At 45.2% G+C, this 25326-nt stretch overlaps 2 protein-coding genes across 5 annotated transcripts in view; one reads left to right on the top strand and one right to left on the bottom strand.

The window, feature by feature from the left end:
• LOC126375414 (E3 ubiquitin-protein ligase UBR1) overlaps window positions 1-17505 on the top strand; it is a 47012-nt gene extending 29507 nt beyond the window's left edge. For all 4 annotated transcript variants that reach the window (XM_050022324.1, XM_050022323.1, XM_050022325.1 and 1 more), the window contains 12 exons: window positions 216-382; window positions 7126-7301; window positions 7716-7807; window positions 8034-8161; window positions 8332-8442; window positions 8791-9023; window positions 9316-9742; window positions 10068-10793; window positions 11377-11643; window positions 11860-12039; window positions 12346-12500; window positions 13064-17505. In XM_050022324.1, coding sequence (XP_049878281.1) covers window positions 216-382; window positions 7126-7301; window positions 7716-7807; window positions 8034-8161; window positions 8332-8442; window positions 8791-9023; window positions 9316-9742; window positions 10068-10793; window positions 11377-11643; window positions 11860-12039; window positions 12346-12492 — 2654 coding nt within the window. In that variant the 3' untranslated portion in view covers window positions 12493-12500; window positions 13064-17505. The remainder of the gene's footprint in view (window positions 1-215; window positions 383-7125; window positions 7302-7715; window positions 7808-8033; window positions 8162-8331; window positions 8443-8790; window positions 9024-9315; window positions 9743-10067; window positions 10794-11376; window positions 11644-11859; window positions 12040-12345; window positions 12501-13063) is intronic.
• A 1758-nt stretch (window positions 17506-19263) lies between these two features.
• LOC126375430 (putative Ras-related protein Rab-33) lies at window positions 19264-23736 on the bottom strand. The gene is made up of 5 exons (XM_050022348.1): window positions 23435-23736; window positions 23075-23194; window positions 21634-21783; window positions 21431-21544; window positions 19264-20739 (listed from the first exon to the last, which is right to left on the bottom strand). The coding sequence occupies exons 1-5, from the start codon at window positions 23633-23635 to the stop codon at window positions 20659-20661; spliced, it is 666 nt and encodes a 221-aa protein (XP_049878305.1). The 5' UTR covers window positions 23636-23736; the 3' UTR covers window positions 19264-20658.
• Between the last annotated feature and the right edge of the window lie 1590 nt (window positions 23737-25326).

Here is a 25326-nt window from a genome sequence, read left to right as displayed (position 1 = left end):
CGGGTCTATTTTGAAAGCCTACTTTTTTGAAATTGACTCGAATGTAAGTGATCTAAACCCATAGTGGAGCAGCGTAATGCAATGCATATTCCACCATCAATCGGGAGAGGTTGAAAAGAGATTTATGCCCGGCAGTGGGATGTATAAAAGCTGTTATTAATTATGTTATGCTGATTTTAAAACAGATTGAATACCGTTTGTTGTCATTCCCATAGGTCTTCCGGAGTGCTGTCCACCACCGCCACTGCCGCAGCTGACGCCGCCATTCCGCCTACTTGCCTCCCTGTTACAGTCGGATGCCGCGTTACACGTCATTCGCATTGTCTTGGAGCGGGCGCTGGACCTGCGCGCCAGGTCCTTCTCTGAGACTCAAGTGCATAAGGTGAGATTGTAATTGTTATTGTAATTGTTATTTGTTTTATATTTGTTACTGTGGTGTCCCTTTATAATAAACGTTTCTTTCTTTCTTTCTGTCTTTCTTTCTAATCATCTTGTACGTCAACCTTTTTTTTTTTTTTTTTAACGTTGGGAAATGCATTTACGCATACCCGCCGCCATGGGGATGACGGCGGGTTATGTGGGACTCCAGGATCTCAAGTATCCCGCCTACCCACTAAAACCCAACGGTGTTCATCTTGCCGCCTGAGTGGGAGCCACGGGAACGCGCCCGCATACTTCCGCAACTCCCAGGCGGTGTCCATACGGACCCGGCTCGGTGAGCCCTTCAGTGCTCGTAATCGTCAGTGGCGCGCGGAACACACGCACGCCTACCAACACGGGGACTTTGTGCCAGGTGACGGACGCCCCCCGCATCCGTCACCAGCATCCCCACTTACGGGACGCGCCGATCGTGCGCCAACCTCCTCCGTCCCACCCGAGTCCGACGGATCGGGTCAGACGCAGGATCGGCCTCCCGCGACCTCTCGGCGGCCTCCTTCTGCGCCACCACGTCCTCGCAGAAGGAGTATACCGCTCTCCAGGCTCTCTCGCTGCCGACCATGGCCGAGACCACGGCAGGCAACGACAGATCCTGGCCCACCACGCACCTGAGTCGTGCCCGCGACTCAGCCCATTCTGGGCATGCGGCGAGAGTGTGGTCCGCCGTATCCTCGGCGGCGCCGCAATGGTGACAAACTGAGGTCGGCTCTCTTCCGGCGACCCTGCACAGGTATCTGCCAAAGCAGCCATGCCCGGACAGAACCTGCGTCAGGCGGAAAGAAAGCGCCCCGAACCGTCTATTGACCCATTCGTCTAGAACGGGTCGTATCGCCCCCACTGTCCTGTGGCCAGCACTCGGCGACTCCAACGTTTGCAACCATCTCAGGAGGGTATCTCGACGAGCGTTATGTCTCAGTCTCGAGATCTCCTCCGGAGACGGCGCACTTCCGTCAGCACGCGCTCGAGCCGTGTGATGGTAAACACTGGCCAGAACTGCGGCATCCAACTCCCATGGGGGGGTACCGGCCAAGGCGCAAGCAGCCTCGAACGAGATGGTACGGTACCCCCTCACCACCCTTGTGGCCATGGCTCTTTGAGGCCTCCTCAAGAGGGCCCTGTTGTGGGCGCTAAGAGCGTCTACCCATATGGGAGCGCCATACAGGGCCATTGAGCGGACCACCCCGCAGTATAAGCGACGGCAGCCCACCTTCGGTCCACCAATATTTGGCAGCAGCCGGCTGAGCGCGCCAGCAGCAGCAACCAGTCTCGGCGCTAAGCCGGTGAAGTGCGCACGGAAGTTCCATCGGCTGTCTAGGACGAGGCCTAGGTAACGCATCGTCGATTTGACGCCGATGGAAACTCCCCCCACCACAATGTGCGCACCGGTTGGCGGCGCTGCTCGAGGTCCGTGGAAACACAGGGCTTCCGACTTGGACAAAGCCACCTCAAGCCCCAGACGGCGAATTCTTCCCACCACGTGCGCCACACCCGCCGTGGCAAGAATGGCAGCCTCTCGGTAGGTGCTGCTTCGAGCCGTCACGAGGGTATCGTCGGCGTAACAAGTTACGTCGACCCCTCGGAGATTCGCTCCACGCAGCACCCAGTCGTAGCCAATGTTCCACAGGAGCGGGCCAAGGACCGAACCCTGTGGAACACCGCACGACACTGACCACTCTCGCCATCCCTCAGACGCCGGGAAGCTCACGGCCCTCACGGAGAGGTATGCCGCTAGCAACCGGCGGAGGTACGGGGGCACCTCGTGGTACTTGAGCGCTTCCCGGATGCAGCTCCAGGGCAGGGTGTTGAAGGCGTTGGCGATGTCCAGAGACACCGCCAAGACGACCTCCCCCTGAGCTACAGCGGCGTCCGCTAGGGCCCTCACCCGCGCGATTGCGTCGATGGTGGATCTGCCCCTGCGGAAACCGAACTGGCATGCGCTCAAGTCCGGACCGACATCTTCAAGATGCTCGATGACCCGAGCAGCGATAATTCGCTCAAGAAGCTTACTGGCCTCGTCAAGGAGCACTATTGGCCTGTAAGCTGACGGTGCGTCGGCTGGCCTTCCCTCCTTCTTGATTAGGACCAGCTTCCCCGTTTTCCAACGGTGCGGAAACTGGCCCCTCACCAGACAGGCTGTGAAGAGAGCTCTCAACCATGGCTCCAGCGCGTCCTCTGCCCTTAAGGCAGCAACCCACACGCGGCCGGGAATGCCATCGGGGCCTGGGGCGGTGTTTTTGGCCTGAAGCCTACGCACCGCCACCCGCAGCTCAGCCTCGCTTATAGGGGGCACCTCTGCCTCATCGCCCGGCTCGTTGCGCGGCGCCATCGGTGGAGGCGTGTGTTCTGGCCTGTTCGGAAACAGGGCCGACACGACTTGGCTCACAAGCTCCGGCTGGAGACTCTGAGTCAGTGGGGGAGCCCAGGGGCGAAGCTTACGCCTCACCATCCTGTACGGCCTGCCCCACGGATCGACGTCAAGAGACTCCAGCATCTCTCGTTCCGCCAAGTCTTTGGCCTCCCCGATAGCCACCTGCAGGGCCCTCTTGGCCTCTCTATACGCATCGGCGGCCTGTGCTGTGAGCACCTCGTCTCGGATGCGACGTCTTCGGCTTCTGGTGTACCGGCGCCTCGCCTCTACGCAGGACGCGCGCAGCTGCGAGAGTTCGGCGGACCACCAGTACACCGCTCGCCGACCAGGAAGCGCCCTAACTCGCGGCATACAGGCATCGCACACCCTGGCGATAGCCGCCTGAATAGCCTCAGCCTCCGCCTCCACGTCCTGAGAGACTCCAGGATGAAGCCACGCCTCTACGATGACCGCCTCCTCCAGCGCGTCATAATCGAGGCGCTTTATTGCCCACTTGGGACCGTTGCCTTCCAGGGGTCGGATCGGGCTCGTCGGGGTACCAGGAAGCGTGGACACACTGAATCGGATGTACAAGTGGTCCGACAGTGTCTCCACGTCCTCCTGCACTTCCCAGCTATGAACACAGCGCGCCAGGGCAGCGTCCGCGAACGTAACGTCCACGATAGAGCCACCCTGTTGCCGCACGCACGTGTTCACCGATCCACGGTTGACAACGGTCAATCCGGCAGTCAACGCCCACTCCTCCACTGCCTCGCCTCGACCGTCGGTCGCCGGGCAGCCCCAAGCCGTTGACTTGGCGTTCAGGTCGCCAGCAACTATCACACGGACAGTGCGTCTCTGCCCCACAAGCACACCGACCTCGAGCAGGAACTGCTCGAAGTCGGACAGGCTGCGGTTTGGCGAGAAGTATACACTGACCAGTGTAACGTCGCCTAGGACCGCGGCAGCATAGCCCCCACCTCGCACAATGTGCTCGAATGGAGGCAACCCTGCCCCAGTCCGTGAGACCAGCGCCGCCATGCCAGTCCGGTCTCCGACCCAGTTCTCCCGAGGAGGGACCGAGTATGGCTCCGAGACCATCGCGACATCAATCAACCACTCCGCCACGCTCTGGAGCAGAAGATCCTGGGCTCTGGCAGAGTGATTGACGTTGGCTTGCAGTATGCTGAGGGCCATTAGTTGGTGCACATTGCTTCACCGGCACGTCCCGCAGCTTGCGGGTGGGAAGGTCGCAAGGGGGCCTGAGGGCCATTGCGAGCCTTCTTTTTGCTCTTGGATTGGGCAGTACATGTTGAACTGCCCAATCTGTGCTCCGCCGGTCTTCGCGCCGCATCACACACAGTGCAATGCGGGGTAGCGGTGCACTGAGCGGACTGGTGACCAGTTTGGCCGCACCGAAAGCACTGGGTGCTCCGGTCCGCCTCGGACTTGCACAGGGCATGCGCATGCCCAACCTCGAGGCACCGGAAACACCGCAGCGGACGGGGCTCCAACACCCTGACCTGGGCAGAAGTCCAGCCCACCAAGAGGCGCCCTTGAGCCACTTTTTTAGCGGCTGCTATGGGGCAGCTCAGCATCAGCGAGCCCATGCCGCCCGCACCTTCGCGGATGACCCCCGCTTTAATGCTGTCGACCGAACAGCCCCCGGCCTTGGCCACCGCCTCCATCACCTCTTGAACGGAGACGGAGTCATCCAGCCCCACGATGCGCATCGAGATGCACTTTGTGGGTCTGGAGACTTTAACAACGTCTCCGTTCATAGACTCTCTGAGCTTCGCAGCCAGGGAGTCTGCCTTCTCGGCGCTTGAGGCGCCTGCAACCTCCAGCACACGTGCTCCGGTTGCCGCTTTGCGGATCCTGAGGCCAGAGATGCCGAGGCTCTGTAAGTCCACTTTGGACTTGGCCTCCCTCAGGATGTCCGCATAGTTCGCCCCGCTCTCCGCAGCCGCCGGCTGCAGCTGCACTACCACCGCAGCAGTACGCGGTGGGCGCAGCCTGGGCGCCTTTGGGCGTTGTGGCGGTAGAGCAGGAGCCATCTCCTTCCTTCGACCTCGGCCGACGACGGTCCAGCCATCACCATCGGGCCCCGGGGGCATTGGACGGCCATCATTATGGCCGGCAGTCCTTGTCCTCTTCCTCTTGTTCCTCCCTCCGCGTGTCTTCCTCCTTTTTGGAGGCGCAGAGGTCGAGCTGCTGGCCACCGCTGTCGGGCCTTGCAAGGCCACAGACGGGGCAGCACGTGAGGTGCTAGCGGTCGTGGCCGCAGTGGCAGTCGCCTTTTTAGCCACAGCTGTGGCGGGAGTCTTCGTTGCTGCAGCAGACGCCTTCGCTGCAGCAGCGTATGTGAGTGCGTTTTTCCGATCCGCCGCCAGCGGTGGACGCATCACTTTCGGAGGCAGGAGCCGGTCCTCCAGACCTGCCAGCTTCGCATCGATCATGAAGCCAACTTGACTTATGATCTGCGCGGCTAGGTCTTCCTCTTTGTCAGACACGGCTCTACTGCTCGTGACTGGCGGCGGATTTGCACGTCTGGGTACGTTAGCGCGCACAACTTTAGACGCCGGCTCCGGGCGCAGGCTCTCTGCGAGCGGTTCGGGAGTGGGCGATGGCAGTCTCTGGGTTGAGTCCAGCGAAGCCTTTAGTTGGCGCATCTCATCTCGGAGCACGTCAATCTCCTTCTGTTGCGCATCGAGTTTCGCCTGTTGGCGAGCATTCTGCTCCCGCAGCTTGCGCGTCTCGTCGTTGGTCGACGTGGCATGCAGAGCAGACAGAGACTCTTGGAGTAGCTGTGCGGCATCCTTCAGGGCACGTACGAACGTGCCCTTCAGTTGTCCCGATTTCACAGCCACGTTGCGAACGATGCCAATTGCCTCTGTCGCCTTCTCGTGGAGCTCTGCGGCCGTAAGCGATACGGCTTCTGAGCCCGAGTCCACCAGCTGGATTTCCGTCTCCGACGACGGGTTAGACCGTCGGAGGTAAAAGGTCCTCTTGGCCGCTTTGGCCACTTCCTCCTCAGCCTGCAGTCTGAGGGCTTCGCGTACCGCGCGGTTATGTTCAGCCTTGGCTTTCGCAAGGCCGACGTACTCGCCGGTAGTGGGAGGGCGTCCCCTTCCCCTTTTGGCCCGAGCCCTGAGGACGGGTGAGCCGTGTGCCGTTTCCGACACTCGGTCCCCGTCATCAGAGGACGGGTCCGAAAGCGAAGCCGTCTTCCGTTTCCGCCATAGCTTGCCCTCCGGAAGGGAGGTCACGCTCTCCATCGAGCACACTGTCCTTAGACTACTCGTTTCGTCCGAGGACGAAGCGAGGCAAGGACGTGTTCTTGGCTGCTCTGACTGGGCACTAGGCCCAGGAGCAGCTCCTTCAGCACTAGATGCTGATGTCAAAGTCGGTGTTGGGGTGCGTTCCAGCACCACCCGCACTTCGGGAAGTGCGGACGGTGCTGGCGCGCGCGAGTCTCGTCCGGTAGTGGCGTTGAACGCCGGGTAGAAGTCTACCTTGTCGGTCATTGATTTACGAAGGCTATCAGAGCCTACGGAGCGTTCGCAGCCCCCCCCACATACGATTGGGGGCCTTTCACTGGATTCACCGGTTTCCCGGCTGCCAGCGTGGGTAGTTTTATTCTTGAGCGCTTCCATGGTCCAGTACTTCTGGGACGGTTTTATTTACTGGGGTTGTCTCCCCAGGGTAGTCCTAGCGGCCTGACCGTCAGACCATCCAGCCCATCGCCGGACACCACCAACTTAAGCTTGCGGTGATTTTTTATAGAGGTTGTCTTCCTCGCGGCCCCCTCCGCTCCGTGCGAAGGCGGCCCCCGCTTCAGACAGCGTTGCGTCTGAGCTACGGGTCGGGCCGACGGTGGCCGAAGCCATTGCCCGGCATTGCTGCCGGACCCGCCGCCCCTGCCAACGGTGGAGCCGAAGCCCCTGTCGTCTGGCCGAAGCCAGAGACGCCGTCGGATGGTCACCCTCCTGTGTCCACTCTGCGCACCACCTCGTCCCTGCAGAGGGCCACGAGCAAGGGTGACTCCACCACGCTGTTTTGGTCCGCGCCGGCCGAAGCCGGTACCCCCCCATATCTGGGGGGGCATTCCCCTATCCGCCACCTGGGGACGCGCCCGATGGGAGATCAGCAACTCCACACGGGTTGTACGTCAACCTAACTCAACTTAATCTTAAACATCCCTCTAAAAGATTGGCCAATACTTTGACCACGATGACAAGACAAACTTTAATCATCAAAGGAAATAAAAGCCATTGGTCTTGTAACGTGGTAAAAACCCGGTATTGTGTTTTTGATTGAAAATCGTTTTTCTCCACTAGGCACTTCACCTCATTGGCTACGCGCTCCGCGATGAAGAGTCCGGCCACTACGAGTTCCTGGCGTTCTCGTCCCGCGCCGCGCGCTGCGGTCTGCTGGCGCAGCTGCAGAAGATAGCGGCCAGCGTCCGCGTCGACGCGCACCGTCCGCTCGCTCGTTGGCTCATAGCCAAGTGCAGGTTCGTTTACCGACATTTCCAACATCCATGTATTAACTCCGCAGAGCCACAAGCGGTCGGAACGATAACTTGCAGCCGTATACAATGGTCCAACATGTTAGAAAACACATGATCCATCTGTCGGTTTTACTACATGTTCGCGAAGACAAGCATCGGATTGCGTTCTATATTTTTGTTTGCTCCCAGTCCAACACAACATACTAAAGACATCCAAAGGTTGCCTGAAAGAAATTACTACTTGAGCGAAAAGGCATATCTTTTCAGGCGAGGGGGATGATAACTCACCACTACTTATATCATTACATCTTAAGACTTAGCAGAAATTAGTATAGTTTACTGAGTTTTTTTTTTTCTATTTAAATATGAGCAGTACAGAAGGTCCGTGTCCTAACGAAATTTTGTGTTTTGAAACAGAGAGCTGATCGGACAGTCAGATGAGCATATGGGCGATGGAGAGAACATGGAAACGGACCAGGAGGAGAAACCCACTTCTGACGATACCGCGGGTGAGTTTAGTACAAGTAACGAGTACTTGCCCAGCCAAGTCGTCAACGGCAAAAGGGGTGAGCTCAAACCTCACCACCAACTCGTATTGAAACAGCATGGGGGAATATTCTTCTCAAAATGACCTTTAGTCCCAAAAGGTCCCTTTCGTAGGACCCTTTTTCGCAAATGGTCGCTCGGGGAAGCCTTTCCCGCACACGTATATTGATCTGAGAAATATATCCGTAGACGCCGAGAAAACTCGCCGCGCAAAGTTGGCAGCGGAACGCAGAGAAAAGCTGATGGCGCAAATCAAGACGCAAATGAACAACTTCATATCGAACAACGCGACACTGTTCGAGGAAACTACTACAGAGGTGAGTTTTACAACTAACTCAGTTATATAGAACCTTTACCGATGTATTTCGCAGTTGGATCTTCGATGTCACCCTAACCAGGGTGGGTGAGGTCGATCATTGACTTTACAACTCAAACGAAGGATAATGTAACTGATGTTTGTAAGAAAGTAAGTGATGTTTGTTTGCAGGTGACAGAAGAGGAGCAGGACCTGCGTACACTTTACTCGGGCGCTGCGCTCGGCGTGTGGGGCGGAGGCGTGCCCGAGCCGCCACGGACATGCATCATGTGCCAGGAGGAGGTGAGTTTATGTACGCCCCTTGATAGTAGCGAGTAGCTATAGTGTCATCTAAAACGGCAATAATACTTTTTGACATTTGTTGGCGTTGCGCACTTACTTTCATATGCGCTAATGTCTAATTGCAATATTGCTATTTAGATGAATTTGCATCAATGTGGCCTTTTGAACATGTCTTGTTTGACCCGTAAGAGTTATCTCTAGAATAAAGTGATCTGTTTCGTGAAAGAAAGTTTTTCAAATAACTGATTTAAAAATGACGAAGTGTAAAAAAGATTCGTATAGTTCAACGTCCGTTATTTCAGTCCACTTCAATTGACTCCAAAATAAGTAGTTTGAGATTTCCCACAGGCGCGCGTTGAAATAAAATCGGAGCCGCTAGTTCTGGTGGCGTTCGCCCAGCACTCCACGGTGCTGAACCGCGCGCGGCAGGGCGGGCTGGGCCGCGTGCCGGCCGACTGGCTGGAGGCCTGGCTGCCGGCCGGCGTGGGCGCGCAGCCGCACGTGTCCTCGTGCGGGCACGCGCTGCACGCGCGCTGCTGGCGCAAGTACGTCGACAGCGTGCTGGACAAGGAGAACCGCAGGTTGGTATACTAAGCTAAGCTAAGCTCCACACTGCACTGCTCCACTGAAGTCTCACAACTGTTTGGGCAGTCAAAGGCTGCCACACGCCAATGCAGCGTAACGACAGGACACTATTGCAACGTTGCTTAGCTAACTAATGCGTCGCTGTCCTATAGCCAGTTTCACTACTGTATTTAATAAACTGTCTGATAGCCAAAAATCTGCCGAAAAAGTACCTGATAGCTACATACTACCTGCCAGTTATGTTCTATGAGCCGTGAGACTATTATCAGCGAGTGTATTTATCCCCAGGCCGTACCGACTTCGTCAGCCGGCAGCTTTCGACGTGGAAAAGAAGGAATATCTCTGCCCTCTCTGCGAACGTCTTTGCAACACTGCTCTCCCTCTATTACCGAGCCCGGCACTACCGACAGGAACCCCACCACCAATCACTGAGGAAACCTACGCCGAAGCTGTAAACTTAATCCTTAAGATGAAGCACCAAGTATCATCAGAACATATCTGCACAGAATATTGCGAAGAGATGCATTGCCAAGCGCGCGCGAGGAGCGTCGGAGCGATGTCTTCTGATATGGAAGACGAGTCAGCTGATGAATCTGAGGTCTACGTATTGACGCACTCGGAGACCCTTCTGCCACATGAGTTCCTGATACATTTCGAAGGAGAGATACCCACTTATAATGACGTGACCAAATCGCTGATTGAGGAGTTTGCTACCGTAAGTACAAAATTATCTAAATACAACATTAATCAGTCTTCCGAACATTGATTATTATTACCTCAAGCAGGCAGTTTTTCACTGATAAATGCCTGAATTCCCTTCCCTTCTTGGATTACCTTCTAAAACTTATTTGAAACGCATTGGAAGAATTTGAACGTGAATTAGGTGTATTTATTTTTATAATGTCCTCGGCGACAGTGATTTAAATACAAAAGAAAGTTATCTAATTATACTTAGGTAATAAACCTAACCTACTTTCTAACGCGTGTCTGAAAATGTCTTTAAAAAGCCCAAGAATCATGTCTACAAAATTTATTTTCAGATTCTCCCCGGAATTTGTAGCTTATCAGAATCCGGCAGTATGGTATCCGTTGCAGCGCTCTATAGAGCAACAGCATACACTGTGATTAGCACCAACGCCGTACTACAAGCGGAGGAACGACCTGTACTGGGCGACCTTCCCGCAAGACACCGCGACGCGCTACAAGCACTTATACGCCTAGTAGCCATAGTTCCCGCAATATGGCCGACACCCAAACACCTCTCGCACCACTGTTTGAGTGCCCTACACACTTTAGAAAACACAGATCCGACCACCCACGATTCTTTCGGAACGTTGGTAGCTCTAGTCTTAACAGCACCCTCATTATTTGGCAAAAACTCCGGCACGGCTCGACCTAATCACCTGGCAAGACAGTTCACGCTTCAAGCGTTCAGGGCGGATGTTACTAGAGCCATGCTGGCTATAGACTTGTCGGCTTATAAGGCAGAACCTATGGATGAAGACGCGTGTGGCTCACCAAAGACAGACTTGGAAAACTTACTGCCGTTTATCAAGAAGCTACGTAAAGGAAAAGTGGATATAGAAGGTCTGAACGCGGAAGCTATATGGGAGAAGGTTAAGAGACAATGCCACAGGTTCCTGCGTTGCTGCTGCTTGTTCTTCCACTTCCTAAGTGATATCATACCGCCAACTGAACTGACAGTCGTTAATGGAGACACTTGGGAAACAATGTGTGGTTATTTAGACCTTCCTTGTACTTTTAAGGTTTGTATACTTTATTTAGTTTTGTCTTTTTCTTTCGTGTCATTTGTAAAGCACTATGACCCATCCCCCCCTAGCATTATCCCGTTTTTCACAGGGTCCGCTTACCTAACCTGAAGATTTGACAGGTCCGGTTTTTTACAGAAGCGACTGCCTGTCTGACCTTCCAACCCGCGAAGGGGAAACAAGCCCAATACAGGTTAGGTCATATACCTCCGAAAATACGTTTCTCGGGAATGTGGGTTTCCTCACGATGTTTTCCTTCACCGCACTATGACTCATCGATTACAGCTATTATTGAGCCACAAAAGCTTCTAGTACAGCTTATATAACGACTATGCAGGAGTTAGTTTATTTTATGGATTAAAGCTTTACATTTGACCGCAATCTCATCAAGCTTACCTAGTTTTCACCTGAATTTTTTGAAGAGTTTCTTCGCTTCTCCTCGGCGTTCTGGAGTAAATGATATGATAGTTTTTCACTGTAGCATACTAGATAGAAGAAGAATTGAACTGAAATATAATCATTAATTATAAGTGTTTTCTAACGAACGATCTTGCATTCAAAGTAATCATTTGTTTTTCAGGACTTGATAGAAGTACCTATAGCGAGGAAGAAATGTTTAGAATGGGCGGCGTTGTGTGGGGATACTATCTCACCTGTGGCACTCGATGCGGAGGAGCCTCCGAAACTGATGCCTCTACCGGACGACTTCTCAGAGTTAATGAACGTGGTCTCCGAGTTCTCGTGTCCGAACTCTGAGAGGGAGGACAGTAAATACCCGACCATGTGTCTAGTCTGCGGGCAGATACTCTGTTCCCAAAGCTACTGTTGTCAGACGGAGATACGTAAGGTGAGTGAGGCTTATTTACAAAATGGTTTACTCGAGATGAGTAGTCATTTTTCCGAGATTGTTCGCGCATCACGCAAAATCTACAAGTCGAATGTAAATGAAATTCTGCAGTTGTATACATTAGAAGCTTGTTTAACATCTGGAATTGAAATCATTACGCTATAGCAATCTTTTTAGGGTTACAAATTCTAACAGTATCGGTGAACCTGTCCGCAGAGCGGGCGCAGCGGCGGCACGGAGCACGTGGGCGCGGTGGTGGCGCACGCGCTGCAGTGCGGCGCGGGCGCGGGCGCCTTCCTGCGCGTGCGCGAGTGCGAGCTGCTGCTGCTGGCCGCGCCCGCCCGCGGGGCCATGCTGGCCGCGCCCTACCTCGACCACTACGGCGAGACCGACCAGGTATACACCCTCCTTACACCAAATAAAATTGATGGTACGCCATATAATCTCCCTGTTAGGATTTTACAACTTGCGTGGGAAGATAAGCAGCTGAACGTGAAAATATGGTGTTCCATATTTTCAAAGTACAACATATACGTAGCACCTTAAGCGCGCGTAAACATACGTCACCCGTCACTCTCTCACAGTACTGCACAGAGAGAGACAGATGATCTCTGTCACGGCGAGAAAGAGTCGCGTGCTTACGGTGCTAGGCCCGTTGGTCTTCTTATACCATGTGTGTAACCAGAGATATAATTTCCCCAGGGCCTGAGGCGCGGCAACCCACTGCACCTATGTCCCGAACGCTACGAGAAGCTGCGTCGTGTGTGGCTCGCGCACGGACTGCATGAACGTATCGCACGGGCGCTTGACACCAACATGCTCGTCACCACGCAGTGGCAGAACATGTGATGACACGGGTGAGACACTGGCATGTATTACTAAAAGAAAGAAAGAAAGAAACATTTGTTACTCCCGGACACCACAGACAGACAGGTACATTACATTGAATACAAACTAGCACTAGCGACGTGTGGGGCTTCTGACGGCTCAAGGAAATTAAGGAGCGACTGACAAACAGCGTCTGTTTCTCCGGAAATGGACACGATGCTGAGTTTTCACTGCTTGTGATTCGTGATGAAGTCGTTGAATACACATATTTTCTCTTAAAGCCGCGCCCCCTTCACCCCCAAAATCTCCCCCACCTCTCGCCTGAATGTCACTAGAGTAAGTGAGAACGATCATCGACCTTACAATCCATGGGAAAGAAAAATACCTAGCAACTAGACCAAGCTTAACTAGGGTGTACAAAAGCGATATCGAGGCAGAAAACAGAAGTTTGTATAACATCACGTCTCGTTCTCGAATCACTGTGTGGTGAAGTGTAGAAAACTGGAATATTACAAAGAAATCCTCCCCGAAACGCTCTCTCTAGCGTCTTTGTATGTAACGAGCTTTATAAAACTATTTGTTTTCCATACAGGTACCAACTGCTTTTACTGTAATTTTGGCGACCAGTCGACATCGCACCAGAGCTATATTTATATATAGACACGGCTATACAATTTATTCTATGAAAATACTTTTGTTTTATTTTGTTTTTGAAAGAATATGGCAGCATTTTTTGATATCCCGAAATGGATTTGAATCAAGTATACAGCGTTACTTACGTACGCAATAGGCAAGAGGACAACCTAGTCAAATGAGATACTAATAACGTCCTTTTTTGACGTGACTTATTGTAGTTTTGCCGCAAATGGCACTAACTACTTGGCCGGACAGATGTTTCGAAAAACAAAAAAAAAAGTTTAGAAATACCCACGTATGATGTCAAAATTTAATAAATCAGTCAAAAAAATGAGATTACTTTTTAATCATCTTAGACTGGTTTCTATTTCTAGATTAGCGTTTTATTTATTTTTGACCCAGTCATCTAGCCTATTGTCTAATCAAGCGCTTGGGTACTTTTTTTTTGGAAGAGTAATTTCTAAATGATTTTGACACCTTATAATAGCTAAAAAAATTTGCTATTATAAGAAGATTGCACAAAAATGGTACAAAACTGGTTTTATGCAACCATCACCACTGATCTCCTCCCTAGATTTGGAGACTAAAAAGAATATTGGTTTTGCTAGTTGATTTTTTCAGGTTATAATAGGTGTTGCCTCTTAAGTAACAAGTTTTCTACTATTTTTGGTCAAACTCCGAATATGGGTTAAAAATTGCTCAGAAATATCGTCCTAACAGAAGATCGAATTTGTTTATTTGCTTCTTCTGATAATCTCCAAATAAACATTGCATTATTGAAACTTAGCTATTTAGCTAAACTCTTAAAGCTAAAGTGAGATTTTAAAATTTTTATATTCGCATTGGCACAACGGAAACGTACAAGACCGCCTTTAATTAAAACTTGGATGTACCTAAAATTACATTTTATTCGGTAAATATCGCCCTGCTAACTCTGCCAAAGGTACTATGTTACGTGACGTAGTAAAAAAAAAAACAAAAAAATAAAACATAAAAAACATGTCTTTGGTAATATCAATGTTTCACATATATTTGTCCGTATGTATTCCTGTATCTTTGAAGATGCACAAGTAATTTAATTCTAGACTTAATGCTACTTTCATACTAGATAGTCGCTCTATGTCAAAGGCTTCCCGCCGTATCTGAGTGGAGTAATGAAAAATTACTACAGTTTTTAGAACTGTATTTTTAAAGGATTCAGAAGTTAACCACCTTATTCTTATCGAAAGGCAAAAAGTACGTCATCCCCCCTTCAGGCATTTATTATGTAAAAATAAAGTATAATCTGGCAACACCAACATCTGTCATAATTATTGTCAGTGTTGCCAGTTTATACCATTTAAAATCAGCTCTATGGAACTTTGTACAATTACGAAAAAAGAACATGAGAAATTTTAGAATGACCTCGTACTTACTCTCTCGCGTTACTAAAATTAAATTAGCAGTATTTGTAACGTACGAATTATCAAGTTTCAAAGTTTGTTCAAATTTTAGTATAAAATATGTTGCTGTATAGATATTAATCTATTTTTGATGTAAACTGAATGGTTTGAACCAGTAATCTGCCGTTCCCGAGAATGTTCCTAAAATGGGGATATTCCCGTTGTGAAACTTTAATACAGTGGCTCCATTTCTTTTTCAAATTGTATCTTGTACTTTATTTATTCTTTTTTTTTACTATTGCGCTTTTTTACTGCTGGGAACGTTCCCAAAGTGGGAATCTTCTCGGGAACGTACATCACTGGTTTAAACGCTGATAATTTGAATATTAGATGCGTAAGTTTGTACCTCCACTACATTTTGATAAGTGACTTTTAAAATTATACATCCTTTCGGCTATTCTTCAGGCCAAGGGCCTCATTCACCATTTTTGATAAACTTCCCGATATGATAGACTATGCAGAACTTATCTGACAGATAGTTCGCTACGCTTATCGAGCACATGGGCTATGAGACAGTTTACCAGTAGGTGGTGAACTAGGTTCTGAAAGTAAGGAATAATACTATGTATAGAAGGGTAACTCTCCACCAGCGTCTAAGATACACCCCCCTCCTCCCGCACACACACAGAGGAAGATGCGTGTGTACGATAACGTCAATGTCTGTGTAAAACGAGGTTGTTTGTATGAAGTGTCTAGGGTGTGGCGATGATAAATGTTTTTTGTCGCTTTTTCTAAATATTTCAACATTGTAATATGACGTGAATGATGTCTGTTTAAAACGTAGCATCACTCACAATGTTTGAACTAGACACAAGCGTTTGTAACTGTGGTTATGTATGACGGATCTGTCGCAGGCGATTCAGCATATTGTGAAAATAGTAGTATATTTTTTACACAGTATCGAAATAGATGTACCTAAGGAGGTTAAGAAGGCCACATCAAAGCAATTCATCTTTGCATTGCGAACTTACTTTCATATGCACAGATGTCAAATCGCAATACTGCTTTTGTGGCCTTTTTAACACCCAAGATGCCCATAATTTAATCAGTTTCGGTTATAATTCGCGTTGTACTCTTGTACGTCAAATCGATGGAAGTTAAAAGTATTATTAGAATTATCTATTTTTGACGGTAGATAGAACATTATAATACTACCCGTTCGGGTCACAGGACACTTTTCGGAAGCGACGTGTTTATAAAGCACGGCGCGTGCCTATCGGTACATAGCTCACAACATAGGCGAAACAGGGGCCGCTCGTTTGCAGGGAACGCTGTCGCTTACCTGCAGGGTGCCAAGTAGGCTCGAAAGGGTTATATGTAAAATGCTTTAGTTCAAATCGTCTTTTGTTATTGATATACACCACGTCCGATAAAAACGGAAAATTAAATCAATTTTCAAATGGTGTAATATCATTAGACTTTGGAAGTAAATATTATTAAATTAGTCACGCAAAGAAAATATCAGTGATTGCGAGAAATGGCTGTGGTAGAATCATGTATGGATTATTTCTCGTGTAATGTATAGATAGATAACCTGCCCGGTAACATTAGTACTAACGCGACATCCTTAGTCTTTACGTGAATAAAAAAGTAACTAATACAAGCAATTTCTTACACCTAAATCACCTGTAAAGATGTAGAATGTCGCGACGTTACCGGGACCTGACGAGCTTATTCTTACGTTTATAATTGTTTGTGCAATCCTTAATATAGTTCACTAATTTTCTCTCAACTGTGTGTGTTGTTTTGCTAATATTATATTAGTTAGAAAATAGTTTTAATGGACTTAGAAATTAGAAGAATCACTCGACTTTTAGTAATAGGTTTACGCACATGTAATAGCATATTAAAGAATTAATTAAATAATCTTGCCAATATATTATGTACTTTCAAATGATATTATAATTATTACATATTCGATATAGTTCCTTACCCAAAGATGTCTATATTTTATCTATGTATATCAGAATGCGCCAAGTCTAATCGATCAACTAAGAATTGGTACAATAGTAGAAATATGAATCCGAAAACTATACAAAAATGACGTCATTAGCCAAATGCTCAGTCCATCCGGCTAACTTCGTGCCTTCTAATTTCGTAAGTCCAAATACTCATATACCAATGGTTGTTGAATTCAAAACACCAATTTAGACTTCAAGTATTTGAATGTGAAACTCTAACAAAAAATATTTTATTAAATAAAAAGATAACGAGAACATTTTTGGGAATGAGAGTTTGAAAAAATCTAAAGTTTCCTTCATTTGCGGTGTTGCCAATTTTACTTTTTGTGCGTAGTTTTCTCTCTTATTCCCAACTGCGTTTAAGACCTGCAGGTTTGATAGTCTTCCTAACTATTCACAATCTTAAGATGTCATTTTTGATTCTATTTATTACCATATAAAAAGAAATTTAAATTCACTGTGAATTACACGCGCAAGCTGCTTCTTAAACTATGCACTTATTTTGTTCTAACTTACAAGGATGAAGACTTAAAGATTTTGGTATTCGAGGGTTGTGAATATGTTTTTGGAACTGAGGAACCATCGTAATTAGTGTGTATTCGTGTGACTCAGCACAATTTCTATCAGAATATTGTTTCAAAAACGTGTAAAAGGACATGTTTCATATAAATGTAGCTCAAAATTATCATTTTTACTAGTCTTAATGCTTTAGATTTAGATGAATAAAACGCATTGCCAGACTAGAAATTTAAAAATGTGATTTGTAGATTATATGAAATGTGTCCCTAAATATACGAATACTGGCTAATTAAATGAATGTATGTACCTGTAATGAATGTTTTGGAATAAATGTAATATAGTTATTTAAAGTTGTTCGCGTAGATTTGTCTTTGGTGATATTCCCGGACGGTTGTACCTCGTAACGCCACGCCCGTTGCGTTACGCCCTATATTGATAAATTAATTAATATAATTAAATATATATATTAAAAATTATTTGTGCGTTTTTTATTTTAATTTAACCACATCCAGAGGATATACACTTTGTCACTCTGAGAGACTTGCTTGTAATCACTCATACACGACATAGAATACTGAGGGGCATGATTCTGAGTTAATATCACGTAGAATTTTCCCATTTTCATTACTACAAAAACTAAGCAGCTAACTAGTTTTGGCGGGAAGAAGAGAGGAATGGCGATTACTTCACCGACAAGAGCGCAGTCTTTAATAGAGAGAGAGAGAATTTTCCATCGCAAAATTCATAGTTTTTGTTTTATTCCAGCGTCCGTCCCATTGCTAGGCACAGCCTTCCCCTCAATCATACAGAGGGGGTATAAAGCATATTACACACACATTACACAGTTGTATTCAAAAAACATTTGGAAGACACAATGAAACTAATTGTTAACAGTGTAAATGTAATTTATTTTCAATGATACAAATTAATACTTAAGAAATAATAAAATAGCATCTTTTTTTCAGTTAAAATAAAGATACAAATGAACTGTAACAAAATAGCCAGTTTGGCAAAAAAGAGTAGAAATTAACTGGTAACACAGTGGAATCTGCTATATAACAAGTAAAAAAAAAACAAAACAAATACAATCGTATGGCTTGTTAGAAAAGGAACGTAAATTAAATTAACCATGTAAATAATGATTACCAGGTAAATATAGACTATATTAACTCTTTTTTGTCATACTGAATTTCACGAGTCTAACAAAAACATAAATCGTATATCGGATATAAAAATATTTTACGTAATAAGTAATAACAAAAACGAAAAAGTCTTAAGTTAAATTGTCATGAAATTAAGTAGCTTTTTATAATCTGACGTAGGTATATAGCTCGTACATGGCTAATCGAATAAATATTTTTTAACTTTGGCATCTCAATATATTTTTTATTAATATAATAATACACTTGTTCTGTTTTCCATATACATTTCCTTTCTTTCTATTTCTAGCACAGACTAATAAAGTAAGTTGAAAATATAAATGCGATACATACTCCACGTTGACAACATACTGTGGGACATTCCAGGCTTTGTTCTCCAAACACAAAATAGATGTCGTTGTACAGATTTAAGGACGGGTTTCCACTGACGCGGAGATGGGCGGAGAAGAGCGGAGATGTGCTGATTTGACCAATCACAGCGTTCGAGAGAGCGAAAAACGAAGACGCTCTGTCACTCGCTCCCTCGCGGTGATTGGTTGATTCCTGCTAGTGATGTGCCGGATCGTTAAAAATGTATATCCGCGGATACGGACCTGAATACGGATATTTAGTGTAAAGATCCGCGGATACGGATCTTTATTTTCTTAAAAAAAAAGATTAAAGTTTTAGTTATTTCATTGTTATAAAAGTGGTATTTTATCTTGCTTTCATTATAAAGATCTATCTATCTAAATGTTTGCAATATAAAGGTGCCAAATATTGGATTTTAGGAAATAAAAACAATCTGAATGGAATTTTATAGTTTTTTATTTAATAATTCTACTTAATCACCTGAAAAAGATCCGTAAAAGATCCGCGTGAAAAGTAACGGACACGGATACGGATACGGATTTTTCTTTTATCTCGGATATCCGCGGATACGGATACGGATATTCGGAACATCACTAATTCCTGCACATCTCCGCCCAGTTGCGCGTCAATGGAAACGCAGCCTAAAGTGATAATTACATATTTTCTCATTGCTCGGGTACATAAATTACACAAAATACAATGTAATGGCAGAAGCATATAAAAATAATTCTTGCTTGATATTTGGATCAGATATTATGGTATAATGTAAGTTGCTACCTACATTAGCAATATAATGTACCCACTTTAGGACTCTGTCGCACTAACATATTTGACATTTAGTGAGACTTACAGTGCAATTTGTCATAAAAATTCATGTGACATGGTACCAAAGTGTATGCATACTAATGCTCGTGACGTATATGTCTGTTCATGAAGGTTGAACGAAGGCAAATTTGTACAGCGCCATCTGTATTAATTTTGGGTAATGTAGCCTGGAATATCGCTCATTCAAACGATCAACGCGCCGTGTCTCCGTAAATGATGAATTAGAATCACATAATGAGTAGTATTTCTGTCACTCTTGCCATCGTATTGAGTGGAATGAAAAATGAGGGTAGTTACACCCACAACACCCTCAAGTAGCAAACAATCGCCTCGCCAGTCATCACATGACCACGTCTCTGCAACGCGGCCGAAGTGTCGTGAAAGTAATTAATAAGGTAAGCATTTTTTTTTACCTTAATAGATTACATATTTACTTTTTGTAAATTAGCCCGTGGTGTGGTAGTGGTGGTGTACGTGTGGAAAACACAAAAGGGGTGGCCCAAAGAGACCTGGCGACGCTCGGTTGACCGGGATATTAAAAACTCTCGGCATGTCATGGGAGGAAGCTACAGAGAGCAAAAGATCGCGAGAAGTGGAAATCTGTTATTCAAGCCCTACATCCCAACAGGAGATAGTAGGATTAGAAGAAGAATAGATTTCATACATAAATTCACGCCTATTTGCCACCGGGGTAAGCAGAGATCCTAATCGCAGATTCGGTTTATGAGATCAATACCATACATAATCTAGTAAATGCATGAAAATTTAAACAGCGGCGTAAAGTAAGAAAGCTCGGTGTGGCGTGGGTATTTAGTTCATCATGTGATAGATGAACCTCTGACTACCACAATGGGGAATGAATGAACATTAAAAGTAATTTTTCAATGAGCAGGAATAACTTTCTTCATGGGGGCTAGCCTATTGCCATTAACTGGGTAAAAATCATATAAATATCTATAGGAGCTGATCCAGCTTTTAAGTCTGAGCATAACCAGGTCGCAGACAACCTATCTCAGCAGGGAATTAGATAATATTGCAATGGCCACCCATGACTTCCCCCCCACCCCATCCCCATCTATGATCCAAATATGAATTCAAACTTATAAATCCAGTTGAACCCGTGACACTACATCGTAATGTAAGTCCCCGAACAGGGCTATCACGGGGTATTTCTGACATAATTAGCTCGTAGGTAGAAACGAAATTCACGACGGGATGTGGCTATATGAGTATTCTAGGCACGGCTAGACGTTTAGGATGGATTCGCAGGTTGTACCTTGGTTCCGAGGGTGTCTAACTGCAGAGACAGCTGTCATTGTTAGTCGCAGGCAGGCGGCTTTTAGTCCGGGGTAACGTCACTCTACCTTGTTCACCCTGGGAAGTACAAAAATAATTACTTAAAAAAAAATTCACCGCTCATACTTTTGTCATAATTATAAAATTTCTATTTTTGTAGGTTTTTTGGTCTATTACAGAAACGACATGTAACCAAGAGGTCTTAAGTGCAACCAGTTAATTTATTACTCTGCAAGAAACTGATTGGCCTTTTCCACCTACATACATCCATCGCAAGATGTACTAAATTCACTCATTCATGCATTCATTCGATCATTATTATTATTATTATTTTGAGTGATAGAGTGAGAAACAGTGTGATAAGAGAGAGATTTGGTGTAAGAGACAATATAGAGACTAAGATTGAGAAGGGAATGCTAAGTTGGTTTGGACACGTAGAGCGGATGAAGGATAAAATAGGATTACGAAAGCAGTATACGAAGGTTGGTAGAAGGGCTGGCAGAAGAAAACCTAGAAGGACGTACATTGACCAAATTGGAGATGTCCTTAGAAAAGGTTCAGTACGATCTACTGTGAACCGGCGTGTGTATGAAACGATTGATGAATGTGGAGGAACTAAGAGAAGGGTGTCAGGATCGAAGCAAATGGAATTCCATAGTATGTAAATAGGCGTGAGTTTATTTATGTATGATTTATTTTCTATAAAATAGTCTAGTAGTAGTAAAATAGTAGGGCCCGAGTTAATCTATGGTAATACATATTATATTACCTCAACACTAATTACACGCAGCGGCTGCTTGGAGTATAGCTTATGCGCAAGCGTCATGAATATTGAGTACACGGCGTTACACTCCGAGTCCAGTAATGCTGACGTTTCAAATAACTGAAATAAAAAAGATAATTGTACATCAATATAGGATTTTGTATCAAAAGTGACATCAGAATGTGTGGTGAGGGGAATTTTATACTCACAGGCATTCCATATTTATCTGCGAGTCGTTGTGCATATGTTGTGGCAAGACGGGACTCCGGTGTGCCACAATCACACTTGTTGCCCACGAGCACCCGTGGGGCACCCATCAACCCGTGAGACTCCACCTCCTGCATCCAGCTTGCTATTGACTGGAATAACCGGGCAGAATGTGTCATACATGGCTATTCAGGCCAATATAAACTTAATTATAGTCACACTAAGCCACTAGACTAACTAACACTAACATTAGACTAACATAACACTAACATTAAACTTACTTATACATACATTACATTACATTTTACACATTACATTACATTTACATAATATACATATTTACATATTTCATATTTTCATATATTTTTTTTCATTTACATATTTTTTTTTACATTACATTTTTTTTTTTACTAACATTAGACTTAGTTATAGTGGTAGCTTTTCATTGGCACTTGTTTGTATTTATAAGTATTCATATTGTAAAAAAGGCTGTAAGCTACCCAAATAAAATAAATAATAAATAATAGAATACGGCCGATTCAGGCCTCCTACATTTATTTTAAGTATCTTATCTAGCCTAAAGTGTCCCACTGCTGCTCCATTTCTTACAGGACTCTCTCTCCAGTGCTTCCTCTAGCCAGCCTTTCAGAGGAAAGCATCTGACAGATGTGACCTGATATTTTAAGTATACCTGTCACTTTTACTCCTTAACACTTTCAAGGACATAATGTTTATCATTAAATGCTCTAAACTATGAGGCTGGCATAACCACAGGAGTAGCTCAAGCCTCGATAAAAATCAGATAAAAAAAGGACAATATCTAGCTATGTCCCAATCCCAAATATCATACTACTATGAATGTCAATACCATAATACTGGTCAATACTGGTGTAATACTGGTCAGTGTCTATGAAAGTGTCAATAATCCATTACTAATATTTTATCTATGTGTGAGGCACAAGAGAGTGATCTTTTATACGCAGTAACAGCCTTAGGGCAGTATGAATGGTGCGGTCGCACCGGGCGCCGTTTTAGGGGGGCGCCGAAATCAGCCAAAATGAATCAACAGGGGATTAACTGGATTAGGCACACCTGCCCTGTGAATTAACCTCTTAGCGGCCACATAAAACTCATACATTTTTAATAGATTTAATTAGGTATATTTCGGTGGCCGTAAACTAATTGAAAAAAAAAACTATTGTGAGGTCTTGCACCACCTAAATATTTTGCTAGGGCCACCACAGTTTATACATATGTGATAAAATAATTTTTTTTTAACCCCTTTTTTTGCGCGCAATCTATCACCCTTGGATAATAAGCACTTCTTGTGGTGTATAGGTATCATTTTAGGTAAGCGACCAGTGTCGCTTCCTATTTTGGGCCTTAGTTGGCTACATAAAATATAAAATTAAATCAGGTAAGTGATCCAAATTAGAATCTTACATGAAAGGTCTCTGGCTTTGTGATGTCATACACAATGACTACAGCATGAACATTCCTGTAGTAATGTTGTACCATCGACTTCCTGAACCGCTCCTGGCCTGCTGTGTCCCATAGTTGCAGCTATGAACAGACCACATAACAAATTAAAAACATCAACTAAGAACATTTTTTAAAAGAAAATGTATATATTCACTTTGGTCCTGACTCCACCGGTTGCCTTCTCAAACGGGAAGCGCCGGTTCAATCCCCTGTATCGGACTTGCACCAATGAGTTATTAACTTAAGATAGCTAAGTGCAATTTTTCACAGGAATATAGTCGTGGGCTTATGTTATTTTATGTATTTATTATCTTCCATTACCTTTATTTCTTCATTATTTATTCGCACCGTCCTCTCTCTAAAATCAACTCCGATGGTAGCCTCAGATTTATCCAAAAATTGCCCTTCACAAAACCGATAAGTAAGACAAGTTTTGCCAACACCAGAGTCACCCAAAACTATAATTTTAAACACTTTCTTTTGCTTCAGACCCGGCACATGTTGACTAGAGTTATTCGTCATTATTCAAAATCTAATCTGAAACAAAATAAATAGCAAAAATATTCAAAAGACATCAATATTTTGATTAAGTTTGTGTTATCAATTTATATAAGTGTACCAAATTCAAATTGGGTGTATTAGGGCGGTATTTCGTAGCAATGTGGCACTTATGGTGACATTTTAAATTTGTCGGGTAATACTTAGTTTGACAGTACCATTTACGTTTAGAAATAATTTCAGAAAATGACATTTTAATTTAATTATTATTTTTTCATTCGCCAGTTTTTTTTTATTCTTCTTAATAACTTATTCATTTCTCTAGGATACACATATGGAAGCTCAGAACAATAACTAAAGCATAGAAGGAAGGCTAAAATAAGAATTCAGAAACTATAAACCGGCTCTCTTCTATCTTACGATACAAACTATGAGTGAGAAAAGGACAAATGATTCGCTCTTTGCTTCATTTTTTCCGAGGTTGTCACAACATGAAATGTCATTTGGACCTATTGGACTCATTTTAACTCGGCCAAATACATAGTAACATACAAAAGAAGATTTTACTTATATTTACCGAACTATTTGACACGGTCGCGTCAACTTTGTTTACGAGTGTCTTGTGTTCAGATTGTTTTAAGTGATAATTTAACAATATTTTTCCAAATAAATGGAAAGAAACTTTTATTTATATCAAATAATTGAGTGTCTCGACTCTGTGACATTATGTCTTGTGTGGTATGGGGCTGCAGCTCACATTTAGGAAGAAAAGAAAATAGCCAACAACTTCTGTCGTTTCATCGGTAAGTTTTTTGTAATTTTCTCGTGAAATGTGAACTGCTGAACAATTTTAGGAAAGTAATATGTTTTGCTGAATAGATTTGCAGCATAAAATATTTGAGATATCCATTATATTATAAGTTTCATCGATGAATACGGAATTGATTTGAGGTTATGTTGATTGTCCATAGTGATGTACTAAAATTATCGATACTTTTAATTTTTAGATTTCCTGTAGACGATAACAAAGAGAAAGAATGGATAATTCGCATTAATAGACGAAATTGGATTCCAAATAAGTACAGCCGTATTTGCTCGAAACATTTTACTGCGGATTCATTTATGTGTGTTCCTAATTCGAAGTAGAGACGTCTTCGAGACGATGCTATTCCTACATTGAACATTATAGATCAGACAGATGAAATGGTAATTACGGCCGAGCACCACACACCCGAAGTCTCGACGGCAAAAGGGACAAAATTGTGGGTCCGCGTTAAATTCCCATATTTCGCCAGTTTTTGGCTAGCGGCCCACTCGGCAGCCGGCCCTGCGGTTTGAGTAGTACGGGGCAGGTGCGTTGCTGCAAACCTGCAAGCGTGAGCCCATCGGGCCTCTTACCGTCTGTGCGGCTTAGACGCGGCGGTTCCAATTTGCACGGCACGTCGATCAACACCAGTGCACGGCGGATGACATCATAAATAAATTCGAATATTACAAAATACTTACCGATGAAACGATAACAGTTGGCTATTTTCTTTCCTTCCTGAATGTGAGCTGCAGCTCCAAACTAATATAAACCAGACAATATAATCCAAAAATGGTTAGATACTTACCTATCAGAGACAGAGTCTCCTTTCATCAAGAAGAAGATAATTGCGTCCTACAAAAAGAATCTTGTAAAAAAAATTATCGACATTCATTGTAAGTAAATTTAA

This window comes from Pectinophora gossypiella, chromosome 19, assembly GCF_024362695.1.
Source record: "Pectinophora gossypiella chromosome 19, ilPecGoss1.1, whole genome shotgun sequence".
Lineage (NCBI taxonomy): Eukaryota > Metazoa > Arthropoda > Insecta > Lepidoptera > Gelechiidae > Pectinophora > Pectinophora gossypiella.
Note: the sequence above shows the minus strand (reverse complement) of the source record. Positions and strands in the feature narration are given on the sequence as shown.

Excerpts from the sequence above, each read along its gene's own strand:
- LOC126375430 (XM_050022348.1), bottom strand. The coding sequence starts at position 23,635 with ATGACGAATAACTCTAGTCAACATGTGCCGGGTCTGAAGCAAAAGAAA. Across the intron at positions 23,195-23,434 it reads TAAATAATGAAGAAATAAAG|CTGCAACTATGGGACACAGC; the intron begins GTAATGGAAGAT and ends GTCTGTTCATAG. Across the intron at positions 20,740-21,430 it reads TGCGTGTAATTAGTGTTGAG|GGTGAACAAGGTAGAGTGAC; the intron begins GTAATATAATAT and ends TGTACTTCCCAG.